This window comes from Oncorhynchus tshawytscha, linkage group LG20 (assembly GCF_018296145.1).
Source record: "Oncorhynchus tshawytscha isolate Ot180627B linkage group LG20, Otsh_v2.0, whole genome shotgun sequence".
NCBI lineage: Eukaryota > Metazoa > Chordata > Actinopteri > Salmoniformes > Salmonidae > Oncorhynchus > Oncorhynchus tshawytscha.
Window position 1 is genome coordinate 1889565 of NC_056448.1, and position 20308 is coordinate 1909872.

The window sequence follows — 20308 nt, forward strand, 5'->3', positions numbered from 1 at the left end:
AGGGTAACAATTACAAGTCTCAGAGCGAGTGACGTCACCGATTGAAACGCTATTACCGCGCACCTCGCTAACTAGCTGGCCATTTCACATCGGTTACACCAGCCTAATCTCGGGAATTGATAGGCTTGAAGTCATAAACCGCTCAATGCTTGAAGTATTGTGAAGAGCTGCTGGCAAACGCAGTAAGGTGCTGTTTGAATGCGTACGAGGCTGCTGCTGCCTACCATCGCCCAGTCAGACTGCTATATCAAATCATAGACTTAAATATAACAACATAATAACACACAGAAATACGAGCCTTTGGTCATTAATATGGTCGAATCCAGAAACTATCATTTCGAAAATGAAACGCTTATTCTTTCAGATAAAATACGGAACGGTTCCATATTTCACTAACGGGTGGCATCCCTAAGTCTAAATATTGCTGTTACATTGTACAACCTTCAATGTTATGTCATAATTATGTAAAATTCTGGCAAATTAATTACGGTCTTTGTTAGAAATAAATGGACTTCACACAGTTCGCAATGAGCCAGGTGGCCCAAACTGCTGCATATACCCGGACTGCTTGCACGGAAGGAATGCAAGAGAAGTGACACAAGAAACTCATGTTAGCAGGCAATATTAACTAAATATGCAGGTTTAAAAAGATATACTTGTGTATTGATTTTAAAGAAAGGCATTGATATTTTAAATAAAGGCATAAAAAAATATATCAGCCTAATCGGTATCCAAAATACCGATTTCCGATTGTTATGAAAACGTGAAATCGGCCCTAATTAATCGTCCATTCCGATTTAAGCGGTCGACCTCTAATCTAGATGTATGAAAGTTGGTGTATGCGCTCATGATCATGTATGACATTCCTGGGATTGGGGGGTTGAAATGCGTTATTTTTTATTTCCATAAACGTCAGTGTTTCCTTTCAAATGGTATCAAGAATATGCATATACTTGCTTCAGGTCCTGAGCTACAAAGGCACAAATTGAAAAGGGTCCAATCCTTAAGAGGTTTGATGGTGCTTTAAGTACTAAGTATGCTGTTTTAGGCTAGTGTTTAGGCTACGTTCTTTAGAAAAAGCTTTTTATTTGTGGATATAGGCCTACAGCAAACAATATTTCTTGTCGGCTACTGTATGTTTGTTGGCCTGTAATCTAATAAGAAATTAAGGGAGATGATGTCCATAGGGGGAAAAAACGGTGCTCAAAGTGACCTACAGGATGGCAGAACATGTTGACTAGAGTACACTGAGACCTACCTATCAGTCAAAAGAGAAGCATCCTCCCTTCAGGTCAACGCCACTATGGCATCGATGGCTTATTTGTTATAAATCCATTAGTGGCATGCCTTCTAGGAGTGGTGACGGAGGGTCCGATCTACAATGTGGTTCTACTGTTTGTGATCCATTAAACATGCTATCTAAGAAATGCACCAATTCATTAGATCTTATCCTTTTTGTTTCTGAATAGCGTCCACTTTGCTATGAAGTACCCCGCTCGTTGATGCTACTGTTGCACTTTTCTTCCTCCAAAGAGGAAAGCTCACCCTCAAAGCCCTGACGTTATTAGATGCGTCGCTCTGTGAACCTGATCGGGATGTTGGCTACCAAAGGTCCATTCGTGTTCAGCTGGGCAACATCTAATTGACACACTGGCTGGAGAAGAGTGACTTGTAACAATGCGATCAATGGCTGTTCACCTCACTCCACAGCTTGGGTGAGATGAAAAAGGCTTAGATTAAAAAAACTAGCTGGAGCCAGTCTGTAGGACTTCAGGGCTGTTTTAGAGGACAAGAGAGGGATAAAGAGGGGGGGTGGGGCTATTTGATGGCACTTCAAAGCTAGCAAATGGACCTTTTTCTCCTCTCTTCTCCCCTACCTTCAGGCAGGATCACATGTGAAATTATTATTTTTTGTCAGATGTTGACCCCCCCCCTTAAGCAAATGTGTGTTCCTGAACTTAATGTACATATCACCTAGATAGCGGTCATAAAAGCCTACAAGGTGTTTTTCTTTGATTGTGTGTTTACGAACAATACATTAAAACCCATTTTTGTTTTTTCTTTGTTTCAGGAGGTGCTGAAACACCTACAGGGAAGCATTGAAGAAGAGACTACCGATTCATCTGAACAAATCCATCTCCTAGAAAGACTGAAGAGTAAGCTTCTCGGCCAGAGCCAGACCAATTGTAGGCTTATGTAGGACGATTGTTGCACACACGAGGTGGCAGAATTAGCTCACTGAAATGCAAAGCTTCCATTAAATAACCTACATGTTATGTTCCTTCCTCCTGTAGAAATTAGCCTGGATCCTAACAGTTACCCAGGGGTGAAGCTAAGACCTAAGCTGCCCTCCATGCAGGGCTCAGGCTCTGGGCGGTCAGGGGACAGCAGCCCCAGTCCTAGCCATATGGGCTCCTTCCCCAGGAGAGGGGTGTCCAATGGGGGCCGAGACAGTGCTGGCTACCTGGAAGAGCTAGAGAAGGAGAGGTGAGCTTCTATGCTTGTATTATAACAAATTGCAATATTTGTTCATATACAGATTTTACTGGAACAGTGATATATTCACAGAATGTCTCGATCAGGTTCTAACTGATACCTTCCACATGCATATGATGTATTTTCTCATTTGTTTATACGTGTTAAGTAATGCATTCTTGGCTATACACTGTGATTTACTGCAACAATATTCATTGGTGAGTGGTTTGCCCCTCTCCCAGCCAAATCAGCCTGAGGGCTGCACCTTTGTTAGGTTGCATAGTGTATTCCCGGCATTAGTCACAGACGGGATGCATTTTTACTTTACTCTTATTCAGGACACCCTCCCTGTTTTATTCTAGTATTTCAATGCTGTATATGTATCTTTGAATTAGGTCTTTAAATTCCCTCTGAATTCTGTCAGTGTTTTGTATCTTTGATGTCAATAGGTGTGCTTGTCTCTGTCATGTCAGGTCTTTACTGATGGCGGAGCTGGAAAAAGAGGAGAAGGAGAAAGACTGGTATTACGCACAGCTGCAGAACCTCACCAAGAGGATCGACAGCCTGCCACTGACTGAGAATGTAAGTGTTTATTTGTCGCCCAGCATTATTAGTGTGTTGGGGTTTTCTTCTTGTGAAAAGCGATACACAAATTGTATGTATAATCTGATGAAGATGAGGCGATGGTCAATAGGTCTCCTCTCTGCATTAGATATTAGAAATCACTCCATTTCATCACATGACTGATGGTTGTTTTGTTGTTCCTGTTTTCTTTCGCAGCAATTCTCCCTGCAGACTGATATGACCCGTAGGCAACTGGAGTATGAGGCGAGGCAAATCAGAGCCGCCATGGAGGAACAGCTGGGAACCTGCCAGGATATGGAGAAGAGGGCACAGGTGAGGAGAGAGGGATGAGATGAATGGATACAGGTACAGAAAGGGCAGAATATGGGTTGAGTCAGTGAGGATACAAACGCAGGGGAAAAAAGAATGGTCAGACAGGATACTGTAAGTGGGATAAGATGATTGAGATGGGTGGGGGCTGGACATTAGTAAATGGACTTAATGCAAGAACATTTGTCTCTGCCTCTACATATGCTTTTATTCAGTCAGTGTTACATCATTGAAATATTTCATCCTCCCTGAGTGATCACGTCCTCTAAATGTCCTGCTGTACTTCAGGTGAGGGTGGCTCGCATTCAGCAGATTGAGAAGGACATGCTGAAGCTCCGACAGCACTTACAGTCCCAGTCTGCAGAACCAGAGGTACGTCCTATACCAGCCTCAGACCTAATATACTAGAATGACAAGAACATGCGTGGAGGACATGTTCTACAACCAGAGAAGGTGTCGCCAGAAACGAGAGGGACATAATATCTCGGTAATTACATTTAGGGCCAGATTCTTGGAACAAGATTAGGTTTAGTCCTGGGGGGGAAAAAATCATTGAAAGGATGTTTTAGTCAAGGACATGCATAATCTGGGTTTGGTAAACCCAGCCCTAAATCTATTTACCATGAGATATTCTGTCCCCTGTTGTTTCTGGCAGCACTTTCTATGTATTCTGGCTACTGCCTGGCCTGTGTGGACATCTCCATCTCTACATACATGCTGTGGTTACAGTTTGTTCAGCTTTTTGTCATGTAAAGAACCAAAAGCTGCTTACATCTGAGTCTCATACCATATCGGAGTCAACCATCCCATTTTCTGATATCTATTTAATCCTCCATGTTGTACTGGTGATAGCGACCCGCTTCCCTATGCAATGAGTTCTGTAGTGTTTAGCCTATGGCCTACATCCCTGCATTACAGAGAAACAACTCATAGACATGGACTAGTGTACAATAATGCTTCGTTACTGATCCGATGTGTCTGTTAATCTATATTGAACACGCTGTCCTTTCATCCAATAATTTTGCAGTGTTCTGCTCATCTCCTAAACAAGAGCAGCATTTATTTACTGTGGCTCCGAAGAACACTACAATGCTGGAAGCCACTCTAGAATGTGGAGTTCCATCCAGTATTCCATTTTTATCTCACTTCGGACTCTGATTCTGGGGGGTGAAATCAACCATAGGCTTTCTCTTGTTCTCTCTCCCTGTGTTAAATATGAAAAAGAGCTATTTTCAATTTCATTTGAAGTCTGCAGCACTGAACACATTAGCTGACCTAGTGACTGAGCATGTGTGCAGTCAGTCAGTCAACCAGTGACCTACCTTCTGCTCACGTTGTATGCACAGCCAAGGAGAGGCAAAGCCATAGTCTTGGTCTGTGTCTGTGCATGAATGAATGCAAGCCGATGCACTCATGCCTGCATGTGTTTATTTGGTGGCCCATGCAGTGTGTGCATTTATGTCTGTTGGTAATTGTTTGTGTAGTTGGTGTGTGTATACTAGTCCCTCAGCCTGCATGTGTGCTGGCTCTCATGTGTCCCCTCTCTTCATGAGTGGATTAATCTCATTGGACACATTTAATTTCACTCCCCCTCTTTGACTAATCCTGCAGACTGAGCGACAGTTTGTAGGTCAGGGATGAGGAAGCCTGATGCTCCTGCAGCTGCTCTAGCTAGCTTAGTGACTGAACACTCTCCCCCACTCAATCTCCTTCTCTCACTCCCTCTCCTACTGTCTTGCACGCTCTCTCACTCCCGTTCCTTCCTTTCCCTCTCCGCCTGCCCTATGGTGACTGATTTCTATTTCCACTTTGAACTGATTCTGCCTCTTCTGTCCTTCCAGGTGACGGATTCTGTATCCTCTCTCTGTTGACTAGTTCCTCTCATCCCTCATTTAGCCTGCTACATTAATGGTTTGCTCCTCTCCTCTTGAGGTCTGACCCTTCTATCTGTCTTTCTTTCCCACCCACAGAGCAAGCACGACCAGGCTGGCCAGAGTGAAGGACCCCAGGCTTCAGGGGACAGTGGGGGGCCAAGTGCTGGGTGTTCTCAGGTAAGCCAATCTTTTACCTTCCATTCATACCTGATTGAAAATAATCAGCATTGTTTTATGGGATACAAGGAGATTTGTAGACTGATCCTGTACAGTCCAACTGCAATGTAGTCAATCTCAAACAGATTGCTTGCAGGATTTGTGGTTAACGTTGGATTCATTTGATTCTTTTACTCCTATTATGCTCCTGGAAATCTCTTCTGCCATTAGCCTGACTGGCAATGTTGGTTAGGAAAGTTCAGCTGAGCAATCGTGAGCTGCCTTTTTGGCTTAGAGCCTCGACTTTCCTGTTATTTCTAATGATTTGTGTCTTACTTCAGTGTAAGTTGTATCGCTGAGGCTTGAGGTTAAAGCCTTACTGCAGGGGTTCCCAAACCTTTTTGGCCCACGAGCCCATTTGGATATATGAAAATTCTTGTGACTCCCAAGCATTTTTTTAGATGTAATTAACAGCCAATGTTTATGTATTTCTTTGGGACAATGGCAGTCATTCTAACACTATTTCTGATTGTATTCTCAGCTAACTAGGGCTGACCCCAATTAGTCAACTGGTCGATTGTTTGGTCTAGAGGCTGTAGGTCGACCAAGATTATTATTTTTTTGCGCAATAGCAAAACATTCCCATCTCAGTGAACTAATCCATTGCGGATGCCTAGACTAAAAGGCAATTTATGTTTGATCTGATTATGTGGTGGGGATCCATATTTAAATGTTTTCAACCTTTATTTAACTAGGCAGTTCAGATCAAATTCTTATTTACAATGACGGCCTACCAAAAGGCCAACGGCCTCCTGCTGGGATTAAAAATACAAATAAACAAAAATATAGGACAAAACACACATCACGACAAGAGAGAACACAACACTACATAGAGACCTAAGACGACGTCATAGCATGGCAGCAACACATGACAACACATCGTGGTAGCAACACAACATGGCGGCAGCACAAAACAGGGTACAAACATTGTTGGGCACAGACAACAGCACAAAGGGCAAGAAAGTAGAGACAACAATATATCACGCAAAGCAGCCACAACTGTCAATAAGTGTCCATGATTGAGGGGGTGACACAATTGCAGAGCCTCAGGAGGCATGCAGAGGCAAAATCGAGCTCCATGTGCCTCCCAAATGTTGTAACAATGCGGAGGACTCTGTAAAGCTCTGCATTGACATTATTGGTTGACGGTAGATGGGGGCGGTACATCCTGTATAAACACAAACTCACTTCCTTGACCACTTCCTTCACAACAGCGCTGCACTGCTCTGCAAAGTGCAAGAAGTATGTATGCCCTGACTTCTGCAGATGCCGTATCGCCGTTAATGCTGCATGGCCAATGCAGACGTCAGATTGACCAGATGCGGTGCCCAGATGCACAATGCACTTCTCTCTCCAGGAATGTGCTCTCCTCAATTTGTGCATTGTTTCATAACGTCATTGTGTGAATTGTTTGATTTGGATGGTTAGTGTAGGCTATATCACTTCCACATATACTGTATCACCAGTAGTACATTAACCGTTAGTTTGTTTGGTTATGCTAATTTCTGTTAATGCATTCAATGTATTATAATTCCAGTCTTACCGTTCTTGTCTGAATTTTGATTAACCACATGACAATGATTTTGCGATATGAAGACGTTATTATAAATTAAATGAAACTGTTCCACAAATGTGCTTATGAAAACCATAACTGGCACACAGATTGGTATAAATGGTGAGATAAATTGGCATTCCACAAGGTTTCCGACTCCTCGTGTAACCTATTACTGGCAACTTCTGGAGAGTAAACGGCAGAATCTGCGAAAGCCAGCGGGAGGAGAATGGTTAGGTCAAGGTTTTTCTTTTCTTCCTCTAGATCTCTGGCTCACTCTTGAGTCATTTGTTTTATTTCATCAAACAGTTAGCTGAAAGCATCATACAAGCTCAATGCATATAGTTGATTTTATTAAAACACATAGGGTGTGTCTATATATGGAAAAAAATACCTGTTTAAACATCGCTCTTTATTACTGTAGCATAGGCTATGCTTCTGCAAATGTAGGTCTAACTGTCACAATAAAATAAAGTTACCATGATGGGTCTACATACTGAAATGGGCTGTCGGTCACCACCCTGAGCGTCGATGATTCATCGTACTGTGACCAGAGTGAAGGCCATAGAGAATCCATATTTAGACATCGCATATCATTTAACAGTTCACGTCATGCTGTGTGTATAAGTAATGTATTATAATTTACTGGTTTCTCACATTAATTTATCCCCGGAAAAGGGAGTGGTTTTGGGCAATAAATCTCGGTAACCGGGTTAAATAGTCAACCATGAATGCGTTGTCTGCGGCATTCAGTCACATGACGGCTCGATTAGCTGTTGGATTTCACTTACTGGCATGTCAACTTAGCTAGGATCACAGTCGACTGGATTTCGCTGATTTGGTCACTCATCTGTTGAATTGTTTTGAATTTCCCCTGCATGCTTGCTTTTAGTTGAGTTCAGTCAGTTTACTCTTGATTGCTATCAATTCTTAGCATCAAGATGTACTTGGGTATCAAACGTAAACATATAAACTACTTCAAATTCCCTATGTTAAAAGCAAACCAGATGGCACAATGTTTTCGACAGATAGCCAGGGGCACACTCCAACACATCATTTACAGTTTGGTTCGGTAGTATGGTGTCGTAGCTCAGTTGAGTATTTAATACTGTTGCTTTGAGAATGTATGAGGCACGTTGTGCATGAACGGAGGTGTGAGGATTGGACGAGTGAGTTTTGTACGAGTTAACATATTTATCTGAAGTAAACAAATTCAGTTTAATTGCTCAACAGGCCTCCTTGCATTTGTAACATTTACAAACAAAGCATTTGTGTTTAGTGAGTCCTCCAGATCAGAGGTAGTAGGGATGACCAGGGATGTTCTCTTGATGTTCTCTTGATAAAATGTTTTTCTTAATTTCTTTTAGGGTTCAAGCAGTCGCCTGGATCAGGATTCTGCCAGTGAAATAAATTTGGGTGTGGGTAGTTACTCTGTGCCCCGCCGACTGACCAGTCACCTGGGCACCAAGGTAACCAGAGATTCTAATACACCTCAGGTTGATATAGTTCTACTGTTACTATGAAACAGCCCCCATTAACAATTAACCACATGAGATCTGCCTGCATGTCCAAACCGGAATTGTGAAATGTTATCTATACTGAACAAAAATATAAACGCAACATGCAACAATTTCACATGAGTAAATGTGTCAATTGAAGTACGTTCATTAGGCCCTATTCTATGGGTATCAGATGACTGGAATACAAATATGCGTCAGTTGGTCCCAGTTACCTTAAAAAAATGGGTCTCACAATGGGCCTCAGGATCTCATGGTATATTTGTGCATTGAAATTGCCATCTGTAAATTGCAATTGTGTTGGTTGTCTGTAGCTTATGCCTGTCCATACCATAACCCTACTGCCATCATGGGCACTCTGTTCACATTCACAATTCGCAAAATTTCTCACCCACACAACGTGTGGTCTGCGGTTGTGAGGCTAGTTGGATGTACTCCCAAATTCTCAAAACGATTATGGTAGAGAAATGAACATTTAAATTATTTGGCAACCGCTCTGGTGGACATTCCGTAAGGTAGCATGCCAATAGTATGCTCCCTCAACTTGAGACATCTGTGGCATTGTGTTGTGACACAACTGCACATTTTAGTGGCCTTTTATTCCCAGCTCAAGGTGCATCTGTGTAATGACCATGCTGTTTAATCAGCTTCTTGATAAGCCACACCTGTCAGCTGGATGGATTATCTTGGCAAAGGATAAATGATCTCTAACAGTGATGTAAACATGTGTGCACAGAATTTGAGTGAAATGTGCTTTTTGTGTACATGGAATATTTCTGGGGTCTTTTGTTTCAGCTCATAAAACATGGGACCAACACTTTACATGTTGCATTTATATTTTTTTCAGTGTAGTTTAGCAATTTCATAAAACCATCTCCTGCTGCGCTGCATAAAAGTTTTACATTTATTTTAACAGAAGTAGCCCACATAAATTAGATTGCATCCCAAGGGGTATAATGTTATCAATTTCGATATGAATAACTTGTTTTGACCTATAAATGATCTGTGTGTCTTCTACAATATAGTTGTTCTCATGGTCGGCCTTCTTTCCCTACAGGTGGAGATGGTATATTCTCTTCTTTCAATGCTGGGGACCCATGATAAAGATGACATGTCTCGCACTCTGCTTGCCATGTCCAGCTCTCAGGACAGCTGCATTGCCATGCGTCAGTCTGGCTGCCTTCCCTTACTCATCCAGCTCCTCCACGGCAACGACAAGGTTTGAAATGTTACACTTTTTTTTTATAGATAACTTTGATTTTTATCAAGTTATTTGTTTTACCATGAAGGATCACTTTGGAAATATGTGTAAATTCATGATTTCACGTGAAATCCTCTGGGATCAAATATCTTGTCGATGTATGTATCATTTTTTTTACCCCAAATAACATTTGATTTTATTCAATTCAAGGACTCTGTGCTGCTGGGGAACTCACGGGGAAGCAAGGAGGCCCGGGCGAGAGCCAGCGCCGCCCTTCATAACATTATCCACTCCCAGCCTGATGATAAGAGGGGTCGCAGGGAGATCAGAGTGCTGCACCTCCTGGAGCAGATCAGGGTCTACTGTGAGACCTGCTGGGAGTGGCAGGAAAGCCATGAGAGAGGAGTGGACCAGGACAAGAACCCCAGTGAGGCGTACTCTGTTTTTACTGTGTTGTATTGATTTTGTGTATCTAGTCTTGATGTGTTGGTGTATGTATTGCTGACCTCACAAGAATAATTTAAATTAAATATAATATGAAATAAAATATTGTGTCGTATAGATGAACTGTGTTGATTTGGTTAGTGAATGGACATTTGGATAGGTAATGGGTTTTTCTTACCAAATGGTGTGTTTGTGTGAACCCCAGTGCCCTCTCCTGTGGAGCATCAGATCTGCCCAGCGGTGTGTGTTCTTATGAAGCTGTCCTTTGACGAAGAGCACAGGCATGCTATGAATGAGCTCGGTAAGCATTCATCAAATGCACATTATTTTTTACTTAGAATAATTAACCAAGGTAATCACCACTGCTTTCCAGGCAGTGATCTTTAAATATAACACATTTGATGGATTTGATATTTCATACCATTATCATCACCAAGCAACCATAACAGAACAGAGCTACTTATTATGTTAGAGAAATAATTGATGTATTCATCACTGTAAATATGTAGGATCTTAATTAGGTGCGTTGCATAGGACATTATATAGTAGAACATTCATGACTAATTCAATGTATTGATTGGCATTTCTCCTGCTGCGTGCGCTGTGTGTTCCCAGGGGGCCTGCAGGCTATAGGGGAGCTGCTCCAAGTGGACTGTGAAATCTATGGCCTCACCAGCGACCACTACAGCGTCACTCTGAGGAGATACGCTGGCATGGCCCTCACCAACCTCACCTTTGGGGATGTTGCCAATAAGGTGAGCTTATTCAGACTATGTAGCCTAATGTCAGATATAGATTGATTGTGTGTGGAATTGTTACAGAACATTTTGGGATGTCTACCTTGTGGCTGGTTCCTCAGGTCCAGATTAAGCCTATTCCTTGAGTAAAAAAAGAAAGAAGTTAATCTCCATTGAGCTTTTTAGTTTAGGAGTAGGCTCAATCGGAGTCTGGGAAACCTTCCCACATGTGTGCTTACACCTGAGAGTAAGTGTATTCAATGATCATCTTGTTCTAAAAAGTATGACTTCAACTTAATAATAAGCATCTTTCTGTATCTTCAATCCTCAGGCAACACTGTGTTCCATGAAGGGGTGCATGAGGGCCATGGTGGCCCAGCTGAAGTCTGAGAGTGAGGATCTACAGCAGGTGATTGCCAGTGTGTTGAGGAACCTGTCCTGGCGTGCAGATGTGAACAGTAAGAAGACCCTCCGTGAGGTGGGCAGCGTCAGGGCTCTGATGGAGTGTGCCTTGGAGGTACAGAAGGTGAGACGCATCATGAATACACTTTCAATTACAGGTCACCTTGGTTACTTTGGTACGAATATATAATTAGGAGCACATAATGTATAAATATTTGAATGAAATGTCCAATAGGAATTTGATCAAGATATTTGCCTAAAGATGTATTCACGGGCTAATAGTTTGTCCTCTTTCCCTTTTTATAGGAGTCTACTCTGAAGAGTGTCCTCAGTGCCCTGTGGAACCTGTCAGCTCACTGCACTGAGAACAAAGCCGACATCTGTGCTGTTGAGGGGGCTTTGGCCTTCCTGGTTAGCACTCTGACGTACCGAAGCCAAACCAACACCCTTGCCATCATTGAAAGTGGAGGAGGCATCTTACGCAACGTGTCTAGTCTCATTGCTACAAATGAAGATCACAGGTGTGTTTTCTAAAATCAAAAGTGATTAACTGTAGTATTATGCTGTTAAATATTCAAATGATTTGATATTTTACTGTATCCCCCGTAGTAATTTTTACACTTGAAAGCTTACAAGACCATATATTTCTGTCTGTAGGCAAATCCTGAGAGAGAACAACTGTCTTCAGACACTCCTGCAGCACCTGAAGTCTCACAGCCTGACTATTGTGAGCAACGCGTGTGGCACGCTGTGGAACCTCTCTGCCCGCAATGCAAAGGACCAGGAGGCCTTGTGGGACATGGGTGCTGTAAGCATGCTGAAGAACCTCATCCACTCCAAGCACAAGATGATCGCCATGGGCAGCGCCGCAGCACTGAGGAACCTCATGGCCAACAGGCCCGCCAAATACAAGGACGCCAACATCATGTCGCCTGGTTCCAGCCTGCCCTCTCTTCACGTCAGGAAACAAAAAGCCTTGATCGAGGAACTGGACTCTCAGCACCTCTCTGAGACATTTGACAACATTGACAATTTAAGCCCCAAGGCGTCCCACAGGGGTAAACCAAGCAGGCACAAGCAGAATGTCTACAGTGATTACGATGGTGTTTCTAGATCAGACGGGTTTAGCCCCAACAGTGTACCTGTGCGCCCCCCTTACGTGAACACACCAGTTCTGTCAAGCCCGTCACCCAGAGAGAACCCAAGGGGAAACATAGACAGTGTTAGGGCTGAGAGGGATCGAAGCCAGGACAGAGACAGACTGAGGGGTGCACCCGGGGGTTTCCCCCCAGATCATGACTCTAAGAGAATGCAGATGCCTGCCACAACAGCTGCTCAGATCGCCATGGTGATGGAGGAGGTGAAAAGCATTCACTTGCTGACTGGTCTGGATGATCGGTCACCAGAGAGCCCTAATCAAGACCCTCACCGTAACACTGCAGCACATGGTCATTCAAATGTATACTCCTACACTAAGCCCGATCAGTCGGGCAGACCTTGTCCAATGCCCAAGTTAGAATACAGGGCGTCAAACGACAGTCTCAACAGTGTCAACAGCACTGACGGCTATGGCAAAAGAGGCCAGATGAAGCCATCTGTGGACTCTTACTCCGAGGATGATGAGGGGAAGTGTTGCGTCTATAGAAAATATCCTGCAGACCTCGCTCACAAGATCCACAATGCAAACCACATGGAAGATGATGATGGAGAAGTTGACACACCCATCAATTACAGCCTGAAGTATTCTGATGAGCAGCTGAACTCTGGTCGGCAAAGTCCAAGCCAAAATGAAAGGTGGGCGAGGCCTAAGCACATGGAGGAGGAGATGAAACGGACAAATCAGAGGTCTGTGCGATCTCAAAGCCCAGGCTACCCCATGTACACAGAGGGCAACAGTGAGGGCGAGGAAAAACTCAAGTACAAGCCCAGGTTCGTGCAAACCGAAATGCCACAGGGATTCAGATCAAGGAACGCCAATCAACAAGATCAAAGCAATGCTGGCCCCACTCAAGGAATTAACAAAAAGATGAATAACCAGACTATGTGCCAGTCTGTGGATGATTACAGTGATGACAAACCAACCAATTATAGTGAGCGATACTCAGAGGAAGAACAACAAGATGACCAGCCGACCAATTACAGCATGAAGTACAACGAGGAACATCACGGAGAACCCATTGATTACAGTCTGAAATACTCAGACTCCTCCTCCCAAAAATCCATGTTTAGTCATTCAAAGTCATCCTCCACTCAGAGCTCAGTGAAAGACAATCTGAGCCAAGATGGTTCCACATCATCCGTGTCATCCATAAAGAATGCAGGAAGACAAATGCAACTACATCCCTCCTCGGCTCAAATGAGATCAGGGCCAGCTCGGCCAGGCCAGAAGAACACAATATCCAAACCCCCTACCGTCAATCAAGAGACACTACAGACGTACTGTGTTGAGGACACACCCATCTGTTTCTCAAGGGGTAGCTCTCTGTCATCCTTGTCCTCAGAGGAGGACGAAATGGAGGGCTGCAAGAGGAACGTAAATGCTACTAGTAACTACCCAACTCTTCCCATCTCTGAGAAAGAGTCCACACAAGAACAACGCAGAACTGAGAGCCAGTCTGTGCAGTATGTCCGAATGAAGCCTCCAAGAAATAGTCAAGTTCATGGAGATGGATCCAGACATCACAAAGCTGTTGAGTTTTCATCTGGAGCCAAATCCCCATCCAAAAGTGGCGCCCAGACCCCCAAAAGCCCCCCAGAACAGTATGTGCAGGAGACACCCCTCATGTTCAGCAGATGCACATCTGTAAGCTCTCTCGACAGCTTTGAGAGCCATTCCATCGCTAGCTCTATACAGAGTGAATTGTGTAGCGGTATGCCCAGTGGAATCATTAGTCCAAGCGATCTGCCCGACAGCCCTGGCCAGACCATGCCTCCGAGTCGAAGCAAAACACCACCACCACCCCCACAAAATCAACATCCACCCCCAATGAAACACAAAAAGGTGCCACCTCCGCCGCCTCCGAGGGCGGATATAGCTCCAAGACATGCTGCGGTACACGCTGCTGTCCAGAAAGTCCAGGTGCTTCCGGATAATGACACCCTCCTACACTTTGCGACAGAGAGTACCCCAGAAGGATTCTCTTGTGCATCCAGCCTCAGTGCTTTAAGCTTAGATGAACCTTACATTCAGAAAGATGAGCTCAAGATCATGCCTCCTGTTCATGAAGATGACCAGGGAATTGAGGCTGAGCATGAGAATGATGACACTACAGAACCCCCAAGCCAAGGGAAGCGTGAGACGGAAAAAGACATTCTGGATGATTCAGATGATGACGATATAGAAATACTGGAGGCTTGCATAAACTCAGCCATGCCAACAAAGTCATCAAGAAAACTCAAAAAGCAATCCCCTTCCAACACTACTTCTAGAATACCACCACCTACTGCCCGTAAACCAAGCCAACTTCCTGTGTACAAATTACACCCTTCACAAACCAGAGGACAACAGAAGACCGTGAACTTTGCCCATGGAGAGGACATGCCTAGGATTTACTGTGTAGAGGGAACCCCTATCAATTTCTCAACCGCCACATCTCTCAGCGACCTAACCATTGATTCACCCCCTAATGAGCTGGCCAATGCTGAATGCCGTGCTCCTCCTCGTGCAGAAATATCATCCAGTCAAAGAAGGGACACTATTCCAGAAGGTAAATGTACAGAGGAAAAAGATGCAGGTGTTACTTCTTCCTCCACACAAGCTGCCGGGACAGAAAATGAAGGGGATGATATTTTAGCAGAGTGTATCAGTTCCGCCATGCCAAAAGGTAAAATCCACAAATCCTTTAGAGTACAGAAAATGTTCGATCAACCACTGCACCCGTCAGCTTCTCCTGTTAGCCTAGTCCAGCAGGAGGTTGAAAAGAAGCCCACTTCCCCTGTTAAACCAATGCCACAGAGTAGTGAGTACAGAGCTAGGATGATTAAGAAACCCCAGCCTCCATTCAACTTTTCTTCATACCCTGATAAAAACAAAGAAACCAAAATGCAACAGACAAAAATGGCATCCAGAGATTTCACAGATAAGCCACCAAATGCGGAGAGGCCACGGCCAGGGTTTGCTTTTGACTCGCCACAGCATTACACACCAATAGAGGGTACACCCTATTGCTTCTCACGCAATGATTCACTGAGTTCATTGGACTTTGAGGATGAGGAACCTAACCTCGCCAAGGAAAAGGCAGAACTCAGAAAAGACAAAGACCAGAGAAAAGCTTCAACAAAAGACTGTGGAAAGCCATCGTTAAGAGCAAACAGGGCAAATCTACCACAGACTGCTCCAACAAAACCTCAGCAACAGAAGCAGGCAATATTTCCACAAGCATCCAAAGAAAACATGGGGCCAGTGCCAGATGAGAAGCAGAAGTTTTCCATTGAAGACACACCGATGTGTTTCTCTAGAAACTCCTCTCTCAGCTCGTTAAGTGACATTGACCAAGAGAACAACAACAAAGACCTCCAGCCAAAAGAAGAAGAGGAAGAGGAGGATGTAACTCAGGTGGAAGCTCCTACAAGACCCCAAGCCTCTGGTTACGCACCAAAAGCCTTTCATGTTGAAGACACCCCTGTGTGTTTTTCAAGAAACAGTTCACTCAGCTCACTAAGCATTGACTCAGAAGATGACCTTCTACAAGAGTGCATCAGTTCAGCCATGCCAAAAAAGAAGAAACAGACAGCGAGAAATAAAGAGGGGAATGACCAAGGAGATGCCATTGAGGAGAGAGGTATGGATGGCAGTTTAGCTGAGGAGCCAGAACTCACATTAGATCTCACTGATACACACAGTCCAGTTTCAGAACAAGCCTTATCGCCAGACTCTGAGTCCTTTGATTGGAAGGCCATCCAAGAGGGTGCCAATTCCATCGTCAGTAGTTTGCACCAGGCAGCTGCTAGCCTCTCTAGACAAGGCTCATCTGACTCTGACTCAATCCTCTCCCTCAAATCTGGAATATCCCTTGGGTCTCCCTTTCATTTACCCTTAAATTCAGAGGATAATAAATCTGCATCTGACAAAGGACGCCCACGGATATTAAAACCTGGTGAAAAGAGCACTTTAGAAGCAAAAAAGAAAGAAGAGGAGGCAGCAAAAGCTCTTAAAGGGGGCAAGAAAGTCTACAAAAGTCTCATAACAGGAAAACCACGTGCAATCACTGAGACCCCAGCCTCATTACAGCAGAGGCAGACGGCCCCTACTGTTCCAATCTCTCGTGGTAGGACAATGATCCATGTCCCTGGTGTTAGAAGCAGTTCTCCAAGCACTAGCCCAGTCCAAAAGAAGCCTCCAGCCCGCGGTCCAGCCTCAGTCTCAAAAATTCCCCCTACCCAAGGGCAGAGCTCCAGTAATTCAAACAGAAGCATTAAACCACCTGCTAAATCTGACCCTAGTCCCGCCAGGGATCAGCCTGGATCTCAATCGGGATCAAGTAAAGCTTCATCACGATCTGGATCCAGAGACTCCACACCATCCAGGCCAGCTCAGCAGTCCTTGACCACCAGACCCATGCAGTCACCTGGTCGCTCCTCTGTGTCACCTGGAAGAAATGGTCTGGGCTCCTCAAACAAATTATCCCAACTGCCTCGCACTGCTTCTCCAAGCACATCGTCAACCAAGTCTTCTGGTTCTGGCAGGATGTCCTACACCTCCCCTGGAAGACAGATGGGTCAGCAAACGCCACCCAAGCAGACTGGCTTGACTAGAAGCACTAGCGGAATCCCTAGGAGTGAATCTGCCTCAAAGAGCCTGAATCAGTGTGGAGTTACTGGCACATCTAAGAAGCAAGATTTGTCCAGGATGACATCCACAAAGTCGAGTGGAAGTGAGTCAGACCGGTCGGAGAAACCTGCCCTAGTTCGCCAGTCAACGTTCATCAAAGAGGCCCCTAGTCCAACACTGAAGAGGAAATTGGAAGAGTCTACCTCGTTTGAGTCTCTGTCCCCCTCCTCTACCAGCCAGTCTCAAACGCCTGTGTCAAGCCCGTCTTTGCCAGATATGTCGTTGACTCTGCCCTATCAAGGAAGTCAGGGAAGCAACTGGAAAAAGTCCCCTCAGAGTCAAAACTCTTCAGAAAATGAGGATGGGAAACCTGAAAGGGAAGGGAAACACGACATCTCCAGATCCCATTCAGAAAGCCCCTCCAGACTCCCTAATCTAAACAGGACAGGGACATGGAAGAGGGAGAAAAGCAAACACTCCTCCTCTCTTCCAAGGGTTGGCACCTGGAAGAGAACTGGCAGCTCCTCGTCCATCCTCTCTGCCTCCTCTGAGTCAAGTGAAAAGGATGAGCGACAGCCACTGAGTCCAGCCCAAAGGTCCTCACACGGCAAAGATGGAAACCCTTTAAAAGGAACATGGAGGAAGATGAAGGACAGTGAAATATCTCAGTCAGAAGGCCACGATTCTTCCTCCATAGACTCTAACACCATGGCCATGGGGCACCAAATGATCCCTGCAGTGTCCAAGACTGAGGATGTGTGGGTGAGGATTGAGGACTGTCCCATTAACAGTCCGAGGTCTGTAAAATCTCCAACAGCAAACACACCTCCAGTAATCGACAGTGTTCTAGTCAAAATGCCCTCTGTTGATCTCTTGTCAAGTGAAACCCATCCCAAACAGTCCAAAAATGAAAGTGTAAATGCTCGTAGGCTAGGTCCAGAGACTAATTTAAACTTGTTTAGGAGCAGTGAGAGTCTTGATAAGAAAGGGCCAGACCTCAAGCCTGCTCAGAGCATCATCCCAGAGGCCCATGAACTGCCTGTTGCTGAACGCACCCCTTTTAGCTCCTCCAGCTCACCTAGTGGTGCTGTGGCTGCCAGGGTCAGCCCTTTCAATTACACTCCTAGCCCCAGGAAGAGCAGTGGTGACAGTGCCACACCACCACGACCCTCACAGATACCCACGCCCGTCAGCGTCACCAACAGTGCAAAAAAGAGAGAATCTAAAGGAGAAAGTGCTGGAGAAAGTGGGTCCTACATTGTAACCTCAGTTTAAGTCCCTTGAGGCTAGACTACACAGACACACAACCACGATCTAGGGGAAATGTCTTGAGCATACCTAGTGACCTCTGTTGTAAAGAATTATTCAAACACCAAGCAAAGATCATGGATTCATCAACTTTTGGTGTAAAAAAACTAACATGTAAATAATAGTGAGATACTAGAGGGTTATTGTAGTTGATGCCTAGCCTAATTGCTGGGCTCGTGTTTCTTTGCTGGTAGGAATGTGGCTGGGACACTTGGTTATCAGAAAACGAGAGAGAGGGAGACCTCTGAAGGATAATGTATGTGAATTTGTACTGTACAGATTTTAATTATGTATGTATTTAATTTAAACCCCTGTAAAGATCCTGAATCTTGTCTGACTTGACAAAGATAATCACTTAAAGTTGCCTATTTGGGTTGTTAAATCACTTAAAGATGGACTTTAATGCTACTCCATTTATTTTTTATTAAACCTAAGTTTCAGTCAAAGAAAATGAATTCTCACTTTTACTACTGCAAATGTATTATAAACTTCCCTTCCTTGCATGACCTGATGGTTCCTGAAGTAAAGATGAACATGTATGTGGTCACATGTGTTGGTAGCTGTAGTGTAACATTTTACACTATCTTTATGTGTGCTCTGAGAGTAAAGGGATTATCTGCAAGTTACCCTTTTCGATTGAGAAAATACTTACATTGGAAAATAGATTATATAAGAGTAGATAGATACATTGCTCTGCTGTTTAACTGTTATCAGGTGAGTTGGATGCTTTTTAACTATCTCAGAAGGACTGAATGAACACTTTGAACAAAATAAATTATTACTGTAGGTTTTTGGTGTTGGTATATAATTTTTTAAAGCTCATTTTACTTCCCCTGTAATCACTGTAATGCTAAAGCACATCAAATGACACTGTGTGAATGACTGTTTGTGTTTTATTTTCTCATGCAATAAAGTAGTGGTTGTATATTCAAAGGAAAAAATGACACTTACAAATTGTAAATCAAAATAATAAACGTTAACATTTTTGGTGCAAAACTAGTGTCCAGTGTTACTGAACAGTGGAAGGGTTGTGTGTATCAAGCTTTGATCATTTAGTATCAGTCAGACACCCAGCCTAAAACCCCAAACAGCAAGCAATGCAGGTGTAGAAGCACGGTGGTGAGGAAACACTCCCCAGAAAGAAACCTAGAGCGGAACCAGGCTATGAGGGGTGGCCGGTCCTCTTTTGGCTGTACCGGGTCGAGATTATAACAGAACATGGCCGAGATGTTCAAATGTTCGGCAGGGTCAAAACATAATCAGTGGTTGTCGAGGGTGCAACAGGTCAGCACCTCAGGATTAAATTTCAGTTGGATTTTCATAGCCGTCCGGTGAACAAGTCCGTTGAAACTGGAGCAGCAGCACGGCCAGTTGGACTGGGGACAGCAAGGAGTCATCAGGCCAGGTTGTCCTGAGGCATGGTCCTAGGGCTCAGGTCCTCCAAGAGAATTAGAGCATACTTAAATTCACACAGGACATCGGATAAGACAGGAAGAAATACTCCAGATATAACAGACTGACCCTAACCCCCTGACACAAACTACTGCAGCATAAATACTGGAGGCTGAGACAGGAGAAATACTCCAGATATAACAGACTGACCCTAACCCCCTGACACAAACTACTGCAGCATAAATACTGGAGGCTGAGACAGGAGGGGTCGGGAGACACTGTGGCACCATCCGACAATACCCCTGGACAGGGCCAAACATGCAGGATATAACCCCACCCACTCTGCCAAAGCACAGACCCCACACCACTAAAGGGATATCTTCAACCACCAATTTACCATTCTGAGACTAGGCAGAGTATAGCCCACAAAGATCTCCGCCACGGCACAGCCCAAGGAGCCCCTGTAATGGGGTTAGAGGCAGAGAATCCCAGTGGAGAGAGGGGAACCGGCCAGGCAGAGACGGCA

The 20308-nt window shown here is 44.4% G+C and overlaps 1 protein-coding gene across 3 annotated transcripts in view; it reads left to right on the forward strand.

Moving 5' to 3' along the window:
• LOC112219719 (adenomatous polyposis coli protein) overlaps nucleotides 1-19386 on the forward strand; it is an 80222-nt gene extending 60836 nt beyond the window's left edge. For all 3 annotated transcript variants that reach the window (XM_024381246.2, XM_024381247.1, XM_024381249.2), the window contains exons 3-16: nucleotides 2072-2156; nucleotides 2295-2487; nucleotides 2949-3057; nucleotides 3256-3372; nucleotides 3658-3741; nucleotides 5340-5420; nucleotides 8379-8480; nucleotides 9586-9747; nucleotides 9940-10156; nucleotides 10379-10474; nucleotides 10789-10928; nucleotides 11242-11436; nucleotides 11619-11833; nucleotides 11970-19386. In XM_024381246.2, coding sequence (XP_024237014.1) covers nucleotides 2072-2156; nucleotides 2295-2487; nucleotides 2949-3057; nucleotides 3256-3372; nucleotides 3658-3741; nucleotides 5340-5420; nucleotides 8379-8480; nucleotides 9586-9747; nucleotides 9940-10156; nucleotides 10379-10474; nucleotides 10789-10928; nucleotides 11242-11436; nucleotides 11619-11833; nucleotides 11970-18357 — 8184 coding nt within the window. In that variant the 3' untranslated portion in view covers nucleotides 18358-19386. The remainder of the gene's footprint in view (nucleotides 1-2071; nucleotides 2157-2294; nucleotides 2488-2948; nucleotides 3058-3255; nucleotides 3373-3657; nucleotides 3742-5339; nucleotides 5421-8378; nucleotides 8481-9585; nucleotides 9748-9939; nucleotides 10157-10378; nucleotides 10475-10788; nucleotides 10929-11241; nucleotides 11437-11618; nucleotides 11834-11969) is intronic.
• The last annotated feature ends 922 nt before the right edge of the window (nucleotides 19387-20308 follow it).